General features: G+C 44.8%; 1 protein-coding gene across 2 annotated transcripts in view; it reads left to right on the plus strand.

Moving 5' to 3' along the window:
* The first annotated feature begins 881 nt into the window (after positions 1–881).
* Positions 882–14,250, plus strand: part of Sgpl1 (sphingosine-1-phosphate lyase 1) — a 52,338-nt gene continuing 38,969 nt past the window's right edge. Inside the window, exons 1-2 of one of the 2 annotated variants that reach the window (XM_042266528.2) lie at positions 882–1,106; positions 1,795–1,868. In XM_042266528.2, coding sequence (XP_042122462.2) covers positions 1,842–1,868 — 27 coding nt within the window. In that variant the 5' untranslated portion in view covers positions 882–1,106; positions 1,795–1,841. Of the gene's footprint in view, positions 1,171–1,794; positions 1,869–14,250 lie in introns of both variants that reach the window. The other variant, XM_006972700.4, reaches the window with a different exon arrangement.

The raw sequence follows: 14,250 nt of genomic DNA on the forward strand, positions 1-14,250 counted from the left end.
GAGTCTTGCTTTGAAGAAATGGCCCTTGCTCAAGCCTCTTGAATGCTGGAATTACAGGAGTGAACCATCATACCAGGTTCAAGCTGCTTTATTTTTATGTGTGTGTGTGTGTGTGTGTGTGTGTGTGGTTGTTTGCCAAATGTGTATGTATGGTTCTCAGAGGCCAGAAGAGAATGTCAGACGGTGTGGACCTGGAGTTATAGGCACTTGGGAGCCATCTTATGTGGGTGTTGGGAACTCACTGAACCCACTGAACTTTTACTTTTACTTCAAGCTACCCTTTTAAACAATCAACTTTTCATGCCTATAATGTATGTACTTGGGAGCCTGAGGCAGAAGGATTGACTCAAGTTCCAGGCCAGGTTATAGCTTTCACAACAGAGTGAGACCTCTGTCTCAAACTATCAAATAAACGCTAATCATCCCCCAAACTGCTGAGCATGGTGTCCCACGTCTGTACTCTCAACATTTGGGAGGTGGAGGCAGGAAGGCTGAGAGTTCAAAGTTACCCTCAGATGCATGACCAGTTTGAGGCCAGCACGGCCTACATCAGAACTTGTCTCAAAACAAAGAATTGGTAGAGAGATGTCATCCTAGCTACTTGGGAGGCTGTGCTGAGGCAGGAGGATACCTAGATCAAAGCCTTGCCTGCCCTACAGAAAGAGCTCAAGGCCAGCCTAGGCAACTTAGAAAAATCCTGCATCCTAAAACAATGTAAGACAAATACATAAAAGGGTAGCCTGAAGGAGACTTTGGAACCCACCAGGGCCAGACATCGGCTCTAGGCGAGACCCCGAGACGCCGCCCTTCCCCGGCCAGCAGGCGGCGCGCACGCGCCGTAGGGCGGAGTGCAGGGTGGGGTGGGGGTGGGGGCCAGCTCCGCGCAGCGTCGCGGGGGGGGGGGGGAACGGACGTACGCGCGCCCTGCAGCCGCGTGGCCGCGCACGCCCGGGGCTCCCTTAAGGCGGGTGGGTACCCCAAGGCCATTTCCGGGAGGGGCGGGGCCGGCGGAGGCACAACTCCAATCTCTGCGCCGGCGGCGGAAGGGGGAACTCGGGTCCAGCGGCCGGCGCGGGTCAGGCGCTTGCAGAGCGGAGGCGCGTGAGGTGTGCGGCGGCGAGGCTGAGCCACTCTACGGGGAAGAAGGCGCGGGGTCCCCGGCTTGAGGAGGTGGAGCCGCTGCGGCGGGCCGGACCGGGCTGCGGCTGACGGGGAGCCAGGCCGGGCTGAGGGCAGGGAAGAGGAGGAGAGGGGGGCCAAGCTTAGAGGAGCAGGGGCGAGCTGCGGGGCGCGGGGGTGGAGGATGGGGTGCGAGCCGAGAGGAGCAGGGGCGAGCTGAGCGGGAAGGAGGGGGGGCTGAAGGGGAGCTGGGCTGAGGGGATCGGGGCCCCGGGCTGTGGGGTGCTGAGCTCTGGGGAGCTAAGGGGCGGGAGTTGGAGGCCCCGGCTGAGCAGTGGCGCGGAGAAGTCGGGGCGCCGAGCTCCGGCTGAGGCTGGGCGGGGTGGCAGAGCGGGCTGGAGCAGCCCGGGGTCTGGCGGGCCGTGGGGCCCGGGGCCCGGGGACCGAGCTATCTCGTGTCCCAGCCTGGGAAGGGGCGTGTCCCCCCCTCGTGGACTCCTCGGCTGGGTTCTTCTGGGTTCTGATGTTCTGGTTCGGCCCGAGTTTGAGTGTGGATAAGCCGGGCCGTGAAATCCCGAGCTTGCCCAGGAGCTAGCAAGCCAGGCAGCTGATCCAGCAGTGTGCCGACGACGCCTTCAAGCCTTGGAGTAAACAGATGCGTTTCCCCTTTTTCAGACGCTGAGAAAGCGGAGTCCGGAGAAGACTCCTTCCTGCAGAGCAAGATGCCTAGTACCGACCTTCTGAAGTTGGTGAGTCCAACCTAGCAGACCCTCGTCCCTTAACTCTTAGTTAGAAGGATCTGAGTTATGATTTCACCTCTGATGTTTGGTAAAAGCTGAGCATCTCTGCCACTTTTTAAAAACACTGGAGTTGATGATCAGGATGAAGACGGCTGAATACAGTAGAACTTACAAAGTCTTGGGGCATACTTTACAGAGTCCTTGCAGATGGCTTTCCGCTCTTCCCGCTGTCACCACTAGAGACTAGAGAATTGCTTTTGTTTTGTTTCTGAAATAACTGTCTGGCTGTGTGACCCCGGGTGGCCTGCAACTCGGGTGGCATATACAGCTTAGCCTTGGACTTTTAGTGATTTTCTTCTCTTTACCTCCTAGTGCTGGGTTTTTTGTTGTGGTGGTTTTAGGTTTTGCTTGGTTGGTTTTTGGAGACAGGGTCTCTCCTATGTAGTCCTGGCTAGGCTGTACCTCACTGTGTAGAGCAGGCTGGCCTGGAATTCCAAGAGATTTGCCTGTCTCTGTCCCCCGAGTGCTGGGATTAAACAAAGGAGCAACCACAAGCCTAGCTTGTTTTGTTTGTTTTTGAGGGAGAATCTCTCAATGTAACCTAGGATGGCCTTGAACTAGCCATCATCCCTCAGCCTCCTAAGTGCACCATCAGGCTGGGCCCTTTTTGAGACAGTAGACAAGGCTGTCTGTGAACTCCTTATGTAGCTGGAGCTGGCCTTGAACTCGGTGTAGTTCAGATGAGAGGGGAATGCTTGCTTTGTCTTCAGAGCCTAATGAAAAGTTCATCTAAAATAGGTTCTTGTCCCAGATTTCATGAGTTTCCAGTAGGTGATAAGTAGCCTTATTAACTTCAAATTTTTGTTACAAGAGAATTATGTTTAGAAATGTTGGAAACTAAATAAAAGAAATCTAGTCTCTCCATCCCCCTTCACCTCCTCCTTGCAACAATTATTACCAAGAGACGATTGCTCTTGGCATATTGGATGGTTAATGGAGAATGGCTCCTAACAGATGAGCAGTTTCTTTTCTTTCCTCTAATACATCTGGATGTGTATGTAAATGATGAATTCCCACACAGAAGTAGAATATCTCTTCATGTAAGGATGTATGCTTATTTGGGGGTCAAGGGGAGGGTTAATGAACTTTTACACCTGAGCAGGACTTGCGTTTATGTAGTATATTTGGAATCCTTTTTGTTCTGAGTTATTTCTTTAGCTGTCCTCATACCCATTGATGACTTCCTGGCACCCTATAATGGGGACTTTGTTCTGCTTATTGCAGTAAGGATAGATAGAAGGATCTGGACACATTTTCTGAAGATAACAGAGGTTGCATAAAATGCTTTCACTAGAAAAGTTGCCATCTCTTTCCAGACTGTAGTGTATTGTTGCCTGGGGTTAAATGGTTAAAAAAACAAAACAAAACAACAGATCAAATTTTCAGTGATTTTTATTATGATCTGAGTTCAAGACACTTCACCTGGGAAGAAAGAATCTAAGAAAGTGGGGGAAAAAAAAAAAAAAAAACAACCTCAGTACAGGAAAATTTCTCAGAATCTCAAAAAAAAAAGTGTGTGTGTGTGTGTGTGTGTGTGTGTGTGTGTGTGTGAGAGAGAGAGAGAGAGAGAGAGAGAGGGGGAGGGAGGGAGGGAGGGAGTTGGCTTCAGGGTCTTATATGATAGGCAAGTGCTCCGCTTAAACCTCATCACTTCTTTTAGTTTTTTTGTTTTTTTTTTTTTTTTTTTTTTTTAATTTTGAAACAGGATCTTACTAAATGTCTCAGTCAGGCTTTGAACTTAGAATCCTCATGCTCACTAGGCCCTGATTTAAAACAATCTTTTTTTTTTTTTTTTTTTTTTTTTTTGGTTTTTCAAGACAGGGTTTCTCTGTGTAGCTTTGCGCCTTTCCTGGAACTCACTCTGTAGCCCAGGCTGGCCTTGAACTCACAGAGATCCACCTGGCTCTGCCTCCCAAGTGCTGGGATTAAAGGCGTGGGCCACCACCGCCCGGCTAAAACAATCTTAAAAGTCATATGGTGAGCTTAATATTGTATATGAATCCAGATAGTCATCCTTTATGCTAGCAGAATAAGATTAACACGAGGTAGGAAATCAGTCAAAGTGGATTCTGGAATAAGGAATAATAGACAACTCACATCAAGAATGTGTTAGAGGGGCCGGAGAAATGGCTCTGGTTAAGAGCACTGACTGCTCTTCCAGAGGACCTGGGTTCAAATCTCAGCACCAAAATGGCAGCTCACAAATGTAACTCTAGTTCTGGGGGATCTGACACCCTCACACAAACATACATGTAGGCAAAACACCAATACACATAAAATACAAATACATAAATTATTTTTTAAAAAAGGAATGTATTATATACAGAAAGAGATAGTCTATATGCTTCTTAATTTTTTTACCAAAACCTCTGAAAAACATTCTGCCACCCTATTTTAATAAATGAAAAACTCAGCCTCCACTGACTTCCACAGTGGTTAAGTAGTGGAGTTCTTTTACCTCCAGTGAAAGGATTTCAGAAAATCCCTCCCTCTCACCTTTATAAAACTGCTTTTGGAACAAATTTCTGAGAGGTAGAGGTTTGTTGATCATTGTGGTTGACAGCAGAGGATTTAAGGAGACCAGAAATCGGCATTATTTGGGGGGCACTTTGGAAGTGCATGTGGGGAGAAGATTCTTGTCTCCCAGTATCTCTCCTGATGGTCCCTTGATGTATTATAAAACCTTGCATGTTTTTCTGTATATAGCAGGTACGGTATTGCGGTTTTGAACTTTGTGCCTGTAAGTATGATGTCAAAGTAATTACTGTAAAGGGGATATTGAGTGACAGGCCAGAAAGCCACTGTGTGTACAGTGTGCCGGAGAGAAAGTGTGAAGACCACCTAGAGTCCGCGTATCGTCAAGGAGCTTGAGCTCCATGTGTTCCTGTTTTCAGCTCTGTCTGGTGAGGGTGGTTTACCTGCCCTTTTTCCATTTAGTCACATGTGACATGTCATGGGACCATAACACTTTCCATCTATGTCCTGGGGAGAATAAATGAGCATGTTCCTCTGCAGAGAGCATCTCAAGAGGGAATTTGAGTTAGGCAATTTTGTAGCAGCCTTTCTTCACTCGGGCAACATTTTTACCCATGTTTTCTTCAGTTCCAGTTCCACCCAATGGTATCACTTGGTCAGTTGTCAAATACGTAAGAGTTTTAAAAGGAAATTTTACTTCATAAAGCCCGGTAACAGGTATCTTTTCTCTTGTCCAAAGATGAAGAATAAGTTTGTTAGATATTCTAGGTAAAACAAGCTTGCCTTATTTTGATAGTAATAGTCCGTGTCCCTCCCCGAGACAGGGTTTCTCTGTGTAGACCTGGCTGTCCTGGAACTCACTATGTAGACCTGGCTGGCCTCGAACTCACAAAGATCCACCTGCCTCTGCCTCCCGGGTGCTGGTATTAAAAATGAGTGCCACTACCACCCTGTTGATAATTGTTTATTTAGGTAAGTTCTTAACCTAGGCAGTTTTGCTTCTGAGAGACATTTGACTATCTTGGGAAACCCTTCTTGGTTACTGACATCTACTAGATAAAAGCCAGGAATAAAATCAAGTATCCAGTAATGACCATGACCTCCCAAACTAAGGGCTGTGTTATAGAGTGTCTGCAGTCCTGAGGTTGAGAACCCCAGTCAGAGGTCTCTAGTATGGCTAACTGCTTATCTACAGGCTTTATTTCCTGTGAGTAGGGAATGCTTGCAGTGTTACTTAAGCTATTTTGCCCATGGCTCAAGCCTTGTTATCTTGGGATATATCTAAATGAATCTATATAGTGTGCCTGTCAGCAGAACGACATCCTGAAGAAATTAACGTCTTCCTAGTCAACATTTTTGCAGCACCCTTTGAAATCAGGCCTCCTTCAGTTTTTATTTTTGGTTCAAAAATAAAATCTTGGGGCTGAAGAGATGACTTCAGTGGTCAAGAGCACTAACTATTCCTCCAGGAAGACTCAGGTTTGATTCCCACATGGTGGCTAACAACTATAATTCCAGTTCTAGGGGATTCAGTGTCTTCTGGCCTTTTCCTAACCAGGCGTGCGAGTGGTACACACAGACATACATGCAGGTGAAATATCTATCGTGTGGTTTTTTTTTATTATTTATTTTTTTATTGATTGATTGATTGATTGTCTGGTCTGAAAAGAGCACAAGAGCATTATGTTGATCTGTCAAATCATCATGTTTAAAAAAAAAAAATCAAATCTTTCCAGGTCTTTGAACTTGATCCATGATCTTTGACTCTTAAAAATTATTTTAAATATCTTGTATTTTTTATTTTATGTGTCTGGATGTTTTGTTTGTAATATGTGTAGGCACTGTGTGTGTGTGCAGTGTCACAGAGGCCAGAAGAAGGCATCAGATCTCCTGTAACATGGTGAGCCGCCATGTGGGTGCTGGTCATTGAACCTGGGTTTTCTGGACAGTCAACCAGTGCTCTTAACTACTGAGTTCTCTCTCCAGCCCTGACTTTTGACTCCCATTTTTCCGAGATACTTTCTTTTGCATCTCAAGTGGAATTTAAGAATAAATTGAGATTGACACTAAAAGTTGTTTCCTATTATTTGAGCCTGGTTTCTTGATTGTAGGATTAATTGGAAGAAAGGGAAATTTCATATGACTGACAGGACATTTAAAATTGTGTGGGCACCCCGGAGGTAATTGTAGGGTGGATACTATATTTGATGCTGTCTTAGGATGAAGCAGAACGCTAATATAAAGGAAAGGGGAATTATAGATAAGCTATAAATCCCACATTTGGCTTAACTTTGCATTCTGTGTGCTAGTAATTTTAAGTAACATTTACCTTCCGAATTAATAAACATTACTCTAATATTAAATACATTTGTACACATAGGTGGCAGAATTGAGAACCAGAATTTTCCATGGAGAGTTGATCTGCAGTGAATCAGTCTTCACGTATAAACACCCAGAGTCCAGTTACTGAGAGAAAACCCCTGCAGTAAACGGAGCAGTGAAGGCCAGAGTGGATGGCCTCATCAGGCATCTGGCATATTCCAGCTGTGTGTTTGGAGTGTTTTAGGGACTGCTCACCAAGGCAGGGCAGGCTTAAAGAAAACTAGAGGGGAGCCATGAGTAGTGGTTACATGTTAGTTAGGGTTCTTTAGAGAAACAGAACTGATAGAATGAATCTCTATGTATGTATGTCTGTCCGTCCGTCCATCCATCCACCTACCTACCTACCTTCCTCCCCACCACCCACCCATCCATCCATCCATCCATCAATCATCTATCTATCTATCTATCTATCTATCTATCTATCTATCTATCTATCTATCTATCTGAGATTTGTTAGCCTTACAGGCTGTGACCCAGCTAGTCCAACAATGGCTGTCTCCTGACAAAAAGTTCAAGAATCCAATAGTCGTTCAGTCCATGAAGCTGGGTGTCTCAGCTGGTCTTCAGTATACCTTGGAGTCCCAAAGAAATAGGTTCTAATACCAGTGAAGGAGTGCCTCAGTGGCAGGATGTATGAACTTGCCAGTGGGAATGAGGGCAAGCAAGTGAAGAGCAAAAGCTTCTTGCTTCCGTGTGTCCTTTATATAGGCTGTGTGAGAAGGGGTGGCCCAGATTTAGGGTGGGTCTCCTGACCTCACATGATTTGATCAAGAAAATTCCCTCACAGGTGTGCCCAGATGCTTGGGTTTTTAGTTAATTCCAGATGTAGTCAGGTTGACCACCAAGACTAGACATCCCACCTGTCATCTCCAGGGGCCGGAGGCTCCTTCCGTGGAGACCAGACTGAGTTAAAACACTGAGCTCCAGGCAAACTGGACCACCTGGTGAGACAGTGTCAACAGAACAAAACAAAGACCAAAATCATAGCTAACAAAAAAACAACAGGGAGTGCTTTGGGACATCCAGGCACTGGCAGATAGGGAGCCTTTGTCTCTCTTAGGCCTGAGAAGATAGCTGAGGAGTATTTATTTTTAGAACCTGGGGAGTTGAGCTGAAGGGGACACCAGGTATCCTGTAAGATTGTAGCCACTGGGAGGCCTGGCCAGTACCCAGGGGAACAAACTATTTTCCCACGCTCTGCTTTTTCCGCTGAAGTTGGTGTTCCCCAACAGACCCACCCCAGAGGATCAAAGGAGCCTAGTGAATTTGGTTCATTGAGGCAGCCTCGTGAGGAGCATGGTAGAGCTAGAACAGGTTGCTGGAGGAACCAAGGGTGAAGGAATGCTTAGCATGCCGAAGTCAGGTTCGTTTTCACAGGAGCCAGAGAGGAGTTAGTGTCTGAGCAGAAGATGGAGAATGGACAGGGTGGACCTGTTAGTAACAGGGTAGAATCACAGGCAGCAGCGTGCTGCTACAGCTCCAGCTCCGCCTAGCCCAGAGCGCCTTTGTCCTGGTACTGTCCATATAATTTTAATTACCTTTGTGAAGGGTCTTTAGAAACCTGAACTCCCTCCCCTCCCCTCCCCTCCCCTCCCCTCCCCTCCCCTCCCCTCCCCTCCCCTCCCCTCCCCTCCCCTCCCCTCCTCTCCCTTCTCCCTCCTCTCCTTTCTCCCTCCCTCTCTTCCTCTTCCTCATTATATCTCCCCAGTACGTCTCTTTCTTTTCTCTTTTCTTTTCTTTTTTCCGGGAAGACAGTCTGGCCATGTAGCCCAGGTTGGCCTTGTGCTCACCATTTTCACCCACTCCCTCAGTTATGGGCATGTGTCACCCCAAGAGCTTGAAGTCCCTGTACGCGGAAGCCAGAGGTCACCTTAGCGTGTTGTTCCTCAGGAGCCATTCACCTTGTTGGTGGAGACAGGGTCTCTCACTGGGACCTGGGGCTTGCCCATTAAGTTAGGCTAGCTGGCCAGTAAGCTCCAGGATTATAAGTGGCTGCTGCCAAGCCTTGCTTTGTGTGTGGGTGTTGGGGATCGAACATACAGCAAGTGTTGTTTTTTTTTTTTTTTTTTTTTTTTTTTTTAACCAGTTCAGCTCTCTTCCCAGCCCCAAAGGCTGCACATGGTAATTGTACAGGTCAATAGATAATTTATATCTGGAGACACTGTTCTTACTACCTAGATCACAACAAAAAGGAATTCCCAGCACTCCAGCAGGTCCTCATGTCTTTCCACTCCTACTTGCTGTCTACTACAGGTGGTTATTCCTCTCACTTTAGATTACGATGCTGACTTTCAGAATTTTAAGTGGAGCCATACATTACTTTGTGAGTGGCCATTTTGGTCAGTGTTTTGTCTCTTTATGTCTATTGTTGCTTCTAGTTGCTCTGTGGGTATTACAATGTATAAGTGTATTGCAATTTATTCCATTTATACTTGGTGAACATTTATGTTTTCCAGTGTTTGGGTTGGTGTGAATGATATTGTTACGTTCTTGAACTTGTCTTTCTGTAAACATGAAAAAAAATTATGTCAAAATATATGGTGCCAGATTTCTATAGTAGTTTTTAAACAAATTTAGAGTTCTTTAGGGTTTTCCTTGTTTCTTTTTTGTTGTTACTTGATTTCCTTTCTCTCCCTTTCTCTTTTGAGACAGGGTTTCATGTAGTCAAGGCTGGCCTCAAACTTCATTCATAGTCAAGGCTGACTTTGAACTCTGTATCCTCTTGTTTCTGTCTCACAAGTGCTGGAATGACAGGCATGTACCACCCCCACACCTGACTCTTTGTAGTTTTAAGATGGGTCCTTCCTTACACTGCAGCACGGGATGACCTTGAACTCATTGCCTGAGTGCTGGGGTGGCATCTATCACTGCTGCTTCATTCATTTTTTGCTTTTGAGATGTTCTCAATTCTATTTGTAGCTGAGAATATAACCTTAACTTTTGTTCTTCCTGCTGTAACCTCCAGAGTACTGAGATTACGGGCATGCCCCAGCCACACCCAGTTTATGTGGTGCTGAGGATTGAACCCAAAGCTTCGTGCCTACTAGGTAATGCTGCCAGCTGAGCTACATCCCCACCCTTTAATTTCTTTCTATTTACTTTTAAGGCAGAGCGTGGTAGTTTGAATGTAATTGGCCCCCATAATCTCATAGGGAGTGGCACTATTAGGAGGTGTGGCTTTGTTGGAGGAAGTGTGTCACTGGGGAAGTGGGGGCCAGACTTTGTGGTTTCCTATGCTCAGGATACTGCCCAGTGTCTCCCCAGTCGACTTTCTGCAAGGTGTAGGACTCTCAGCTACTACTCCAGCAGCACATCTGTCTGCATGCTGCTGTGCTCCCCGTCCTGATGATAATGGACTGAACCTCTGAAACTGTAAGCGAGCCATCCCAATTAAATGTTTTCTTTATAAGCGTTGCCTTGGTGATGGCGTCTCTTCGCAGCAGTAAAAACTCAACTAAGACATAGAGTGTCACTGTGAATCTTTGTCTTTGAACTCCTTATATTTGCAACTGGAGTGACTGTATTCTCTGGACATTTTTTTCTGAAGTATGTAGTCACTGTTTTGAACTGCATCTGGCAGATAGGTCTAAAATGGAATAGATCAATTATTTATTGAGTTTCAGTCTTAATGGCTCCCAGGTTTAAAAACTTGAGAGGCAAAAATTTGTTTTCAGATTCTAGTAGAAAAGTCTAGGGCAAAGATGCCATGGTGGACCTGGTCTTTGTCTAGTACTTTGTTTTTGTTTTTTTGGCAGAGTAGAAGAAAGCCTGGGATTGTTTTGCTCAGTCCATTTTGAAAGTGTTTTCACATACTTTCCCAGCAGTCTGTTTGGCTGTCAGAGACATGTGGGTTATGATCTGCAAGTCCAGTAGTTAGCTGACTTGGTTCTGTTTTGTTGGTAGGTTAAAGGGCACTTGCAGCCTTCTGATTGATTGATTTGATGTTGAAGGTTAAAAATTGATGTATTTGTTACCAAACAGGGGCATATGCTTATTAAAATATATTCTACTATTACTCTCTGTGACAAAATAAAACTTCACACACAGAAATTAAATAACTTAAGGCCTTTTTGTTTGTTTGTTTTTCTAGACAGGGTCTTCATTTTGTAGGTGAGGCTGGCCTGGAATTTTTTTAATGGGGACAGTCACCTGATAAGTAGAGAATTTTTTTGAGATGGGAGTGTTCTCACTCTTTAGCTCTAACTGTCCTGGAACTCACTCTGTAGACCAGGCTGGCCTGGAACTCACAGAGATCCACCTGCCTCTGCCTCCCGAGTGCTGGGATTAAAGGTGTGCACCACCACACCTGTCTCACTAAACAGATTTTTGAATCAGATTTTTGAATAAGAAAAATGATAGTGCTGGAAATTCTCCTGCTGTCTGAACTTAAGTCTACTACTTCTCCAGAATGGGATGAAGGATAAAGGGGGAGGGGAGGAGATGTTCCAGTTTGGGTTTTTATTTTAATGTATTTTTTTTTAAAGTGTGTGCTTAAAAAAAAAAAGCTTTAATAAGGTAAAATCATGATTCATAATACAAATATAAAATGAACATATTAAAGACTTTTGGTCATATTAGGGAAACTTGTCACATAATTAAATCAAAAGAGAAATCCAGAGAACACATATATCTATAGAGCAGGGATATTGAAAATGAGCCCAGTGAGATGGCACACACCTGTAATCCCAGCAATTGGGAGGTTGATGGAAGAGGATTTCTGTGAGTTTGAGGCCAGCCTCATGGGCTTCATGGGCTTCATGTTAAGTAACAGGTCAACCAGGAGCTACGTAATAGTAAGTCCTGATCTCAAAACAAAGGAAAACAAAAAACTAAGAAAAGAGAAGGTGTGAGTGGAGACCGGACTAGTTTCTTCAGTAGTGGGAATGGAAGTTAGAACTTTTACTGAACCTTGGCAAACTTTGTTGTTTACATATGAAAATTTATGTGCCTGTCCATCAGTTATCTACAGGTTGGTAAGCTGTAATGTTACCTTAGGGTCAGAAGCTGTAACCCAGAGGGTGACCTAGATAATACTGGCTTTCCGTTGGAAGCAAACATTTCTCCGTTGCTTTTCACAGATTATTAAAATACCTGACACTCTGTCAGATGTTACTTTTAGATTGAGTTCCCTCACTGCTTATTTCAGTGTTAAGTGTGGACGGTGGACTTTCCAAAGGGTGTTTGTATAGGTGATAGGTCAGAGAGCAGGATCAAGTCCCTGTTTTGTTCCTGTGAACAGCATTGCACGTTTCCGGTGTCGTCGTCATTGTGATTGTGGTAGGTAGTGCATATGAAAATATCTTTCTCTGATACTAGCATGCTTATTGTAGGGGAAAGACTTCCACAATGGTTAAAAATTTAGAAAGTCAGGGCTGGAGAAATGGCTCAGCAGTTAAGAGCATGTGCTCTTCTTTTGGGGACTCAAGTTCGGTTCCCAGCACCCATATCAGGCGGCTCACAACGACCTGTAATTCTCGCTTTAGTAAGATCTGATGCTCCTGGCCTCTGCAGGCACTTACATGCATGTGAATAATCCCGTACAGACATATGCATGTACACATAATTAAAAATATAGTCTTTAAAAAAATTTTAGAAGTCTTGCCTTCTTAACTCAGTAATAAAGATAATCTAGTATGGTAGTTATGTTTTAACTTATGTGCTAACTTCTTTCTCAGTAGTAATATGCTCAAAGAAATTAAAACTTTTCTTCATGAAGAATATAGTTTTTTGGGTTTTTTTTGTTTTTGGTTTCTTCAAGACAGGGTTTCTCTGTGTAGCTTTGCGCCTTTCCTGGAACTCGCTCTGTAGCCCAGGCTGGCCTCGAACTCACGGAGATCCGCCTGTCTCTGCATCCCGAGTGCTGGGATTAAAGGTGTGCGCCACCACTGCCCGGTGAATATAGCTTATTTTAATGGATCTTGCTTATTCAATAAATTCACATTTCTAGTCTTCAAAGCTGTCTTAGTTACTTTCCTGTAACTGTGATAAGACAACGTGACCAAGGCAACTTATAGAAGAAAGAAGAAAGAGTTTATTGGGGGTTTACAGCTCAGAGAGTGAGTGTGTGACCGTCATGGCGGGGAGCATGGCAGTAAGCAGGCAGGCATGGTGCTGGAGCAGTAGCTGAGAGCTTATATCTGATCTACAGGTAAGAGGCAGAGAGATCTAACCAGAAACGGTGTGGGCTTTTGAAACCTCAAACTCAGTTACACGTCTCCAACAAGGCCACACCTCCTAATCCTTCTCAAACAGTTCCACCAACTGGGGACCAAGCATTCAAACATGAGCCTATGGGGACCATTCTCATTCAGATCACCACAAAAGGATAATACACTTTCTTGCTTTGAAAGGCAACCTGACTGGGTCTACATAGTAAGCCATTTAATGATGATTAGTATAGTTCGGAGCACATTTAATAACACATTGGAGGACGCTTGCATAGGCTGAGAGAGTATTTCTCTATGAAATCTTTTTTTTTTTTTAATTTGGGGACCTTTTTTGAGATAAGGTCTGACTGTATATGAGTGTGCTGTCATACCTGGCTTCATAATACTCTTCTACACCTTTCAGTGTTTCTTTTGCTAATTGAATTTAGTTTTATGCATTTTTCTTCACCTAATTTAAGCTCCCTCTAGTACATTTTTAAAAGATGTATTTATATATTTTTTAAATTTTGTATATGTGTGGGTATGTACTTATGAATAAGTCCAGTGCCTGTGGAAGCTAGAGGCCTTGGAGCCCCCTCGAGCTGGAGTTACAGGCTGTTTTAATTCTCCTGATGTGGGCACTGGGAATCAAGCTGCAAGAGCAGTTCTCAACCGACAAGACATCTTGCCAGCCCCTGTAGTACATTTTTGATGTATTTCAGAAGAGAGACACTCAGAATTGTTACTCAAAGAAATCATCTCATCTTTTTTGGTGACTTGTCCTGATTGTACACATAGGCAAGCACACACATACATATGTGTGTGTGTGTGTGTGTGTGTGTGTGTGTGTATGTATCTTACAGTACTTTGGCGTATCCACATCTGTGAGTTTAAAAGACTTTACTTTTCCACAGGTGTACTCCCGGCGACTTGGGAGCTTTGTATTCTTTCTCCTTCCCGTGGCCAGGGTTGTTTGATATCTCAGTGACTGGGGAAATGCTTTACTTCAATACCCCAGGGCTGCAAGCGGAGCTCAGTTAAACTCGGAAGTGCTTGTGGAATAATCCTGAGCAGACAGTCTGACCTGACAGTGGGTGGCTGAAAAGAACCTTTGGGCCTTTGTGCTCTCTGAGGTGAACCTCAGGTACTGATCCCCTTGACTCCTGCGGTGGAGGTTTAGAGGACGTGTGCAGTTTGCTCTGGATGGAGCCTGTTTCTTCTGTGTTGCAGCTAGTTGGTCGCAGTGGCTGTCTGGTGGGTTGCTCAATTCTCACTTCTTTAATGACCCCAGAGAGTTTTCCCTTTGGGCTTATGATCTGCTTTTGCTG

This window comes from Peromyscus maniculatus, chromosome 21 (assembly GCF_049852395.1).
Source record: "Peromyscus maniculatus bairdii isolate BWxNUB_F1_BW_parent chromosome 21, HU_Pman_BW_mat_3.1, whole genome shotgun sequence".
NCBI lineage: Eukaryota > Metazoa > Chordata > Mammalia > Rodentia > Cricetidae > Peromyscus > Peromyscus maniculatus.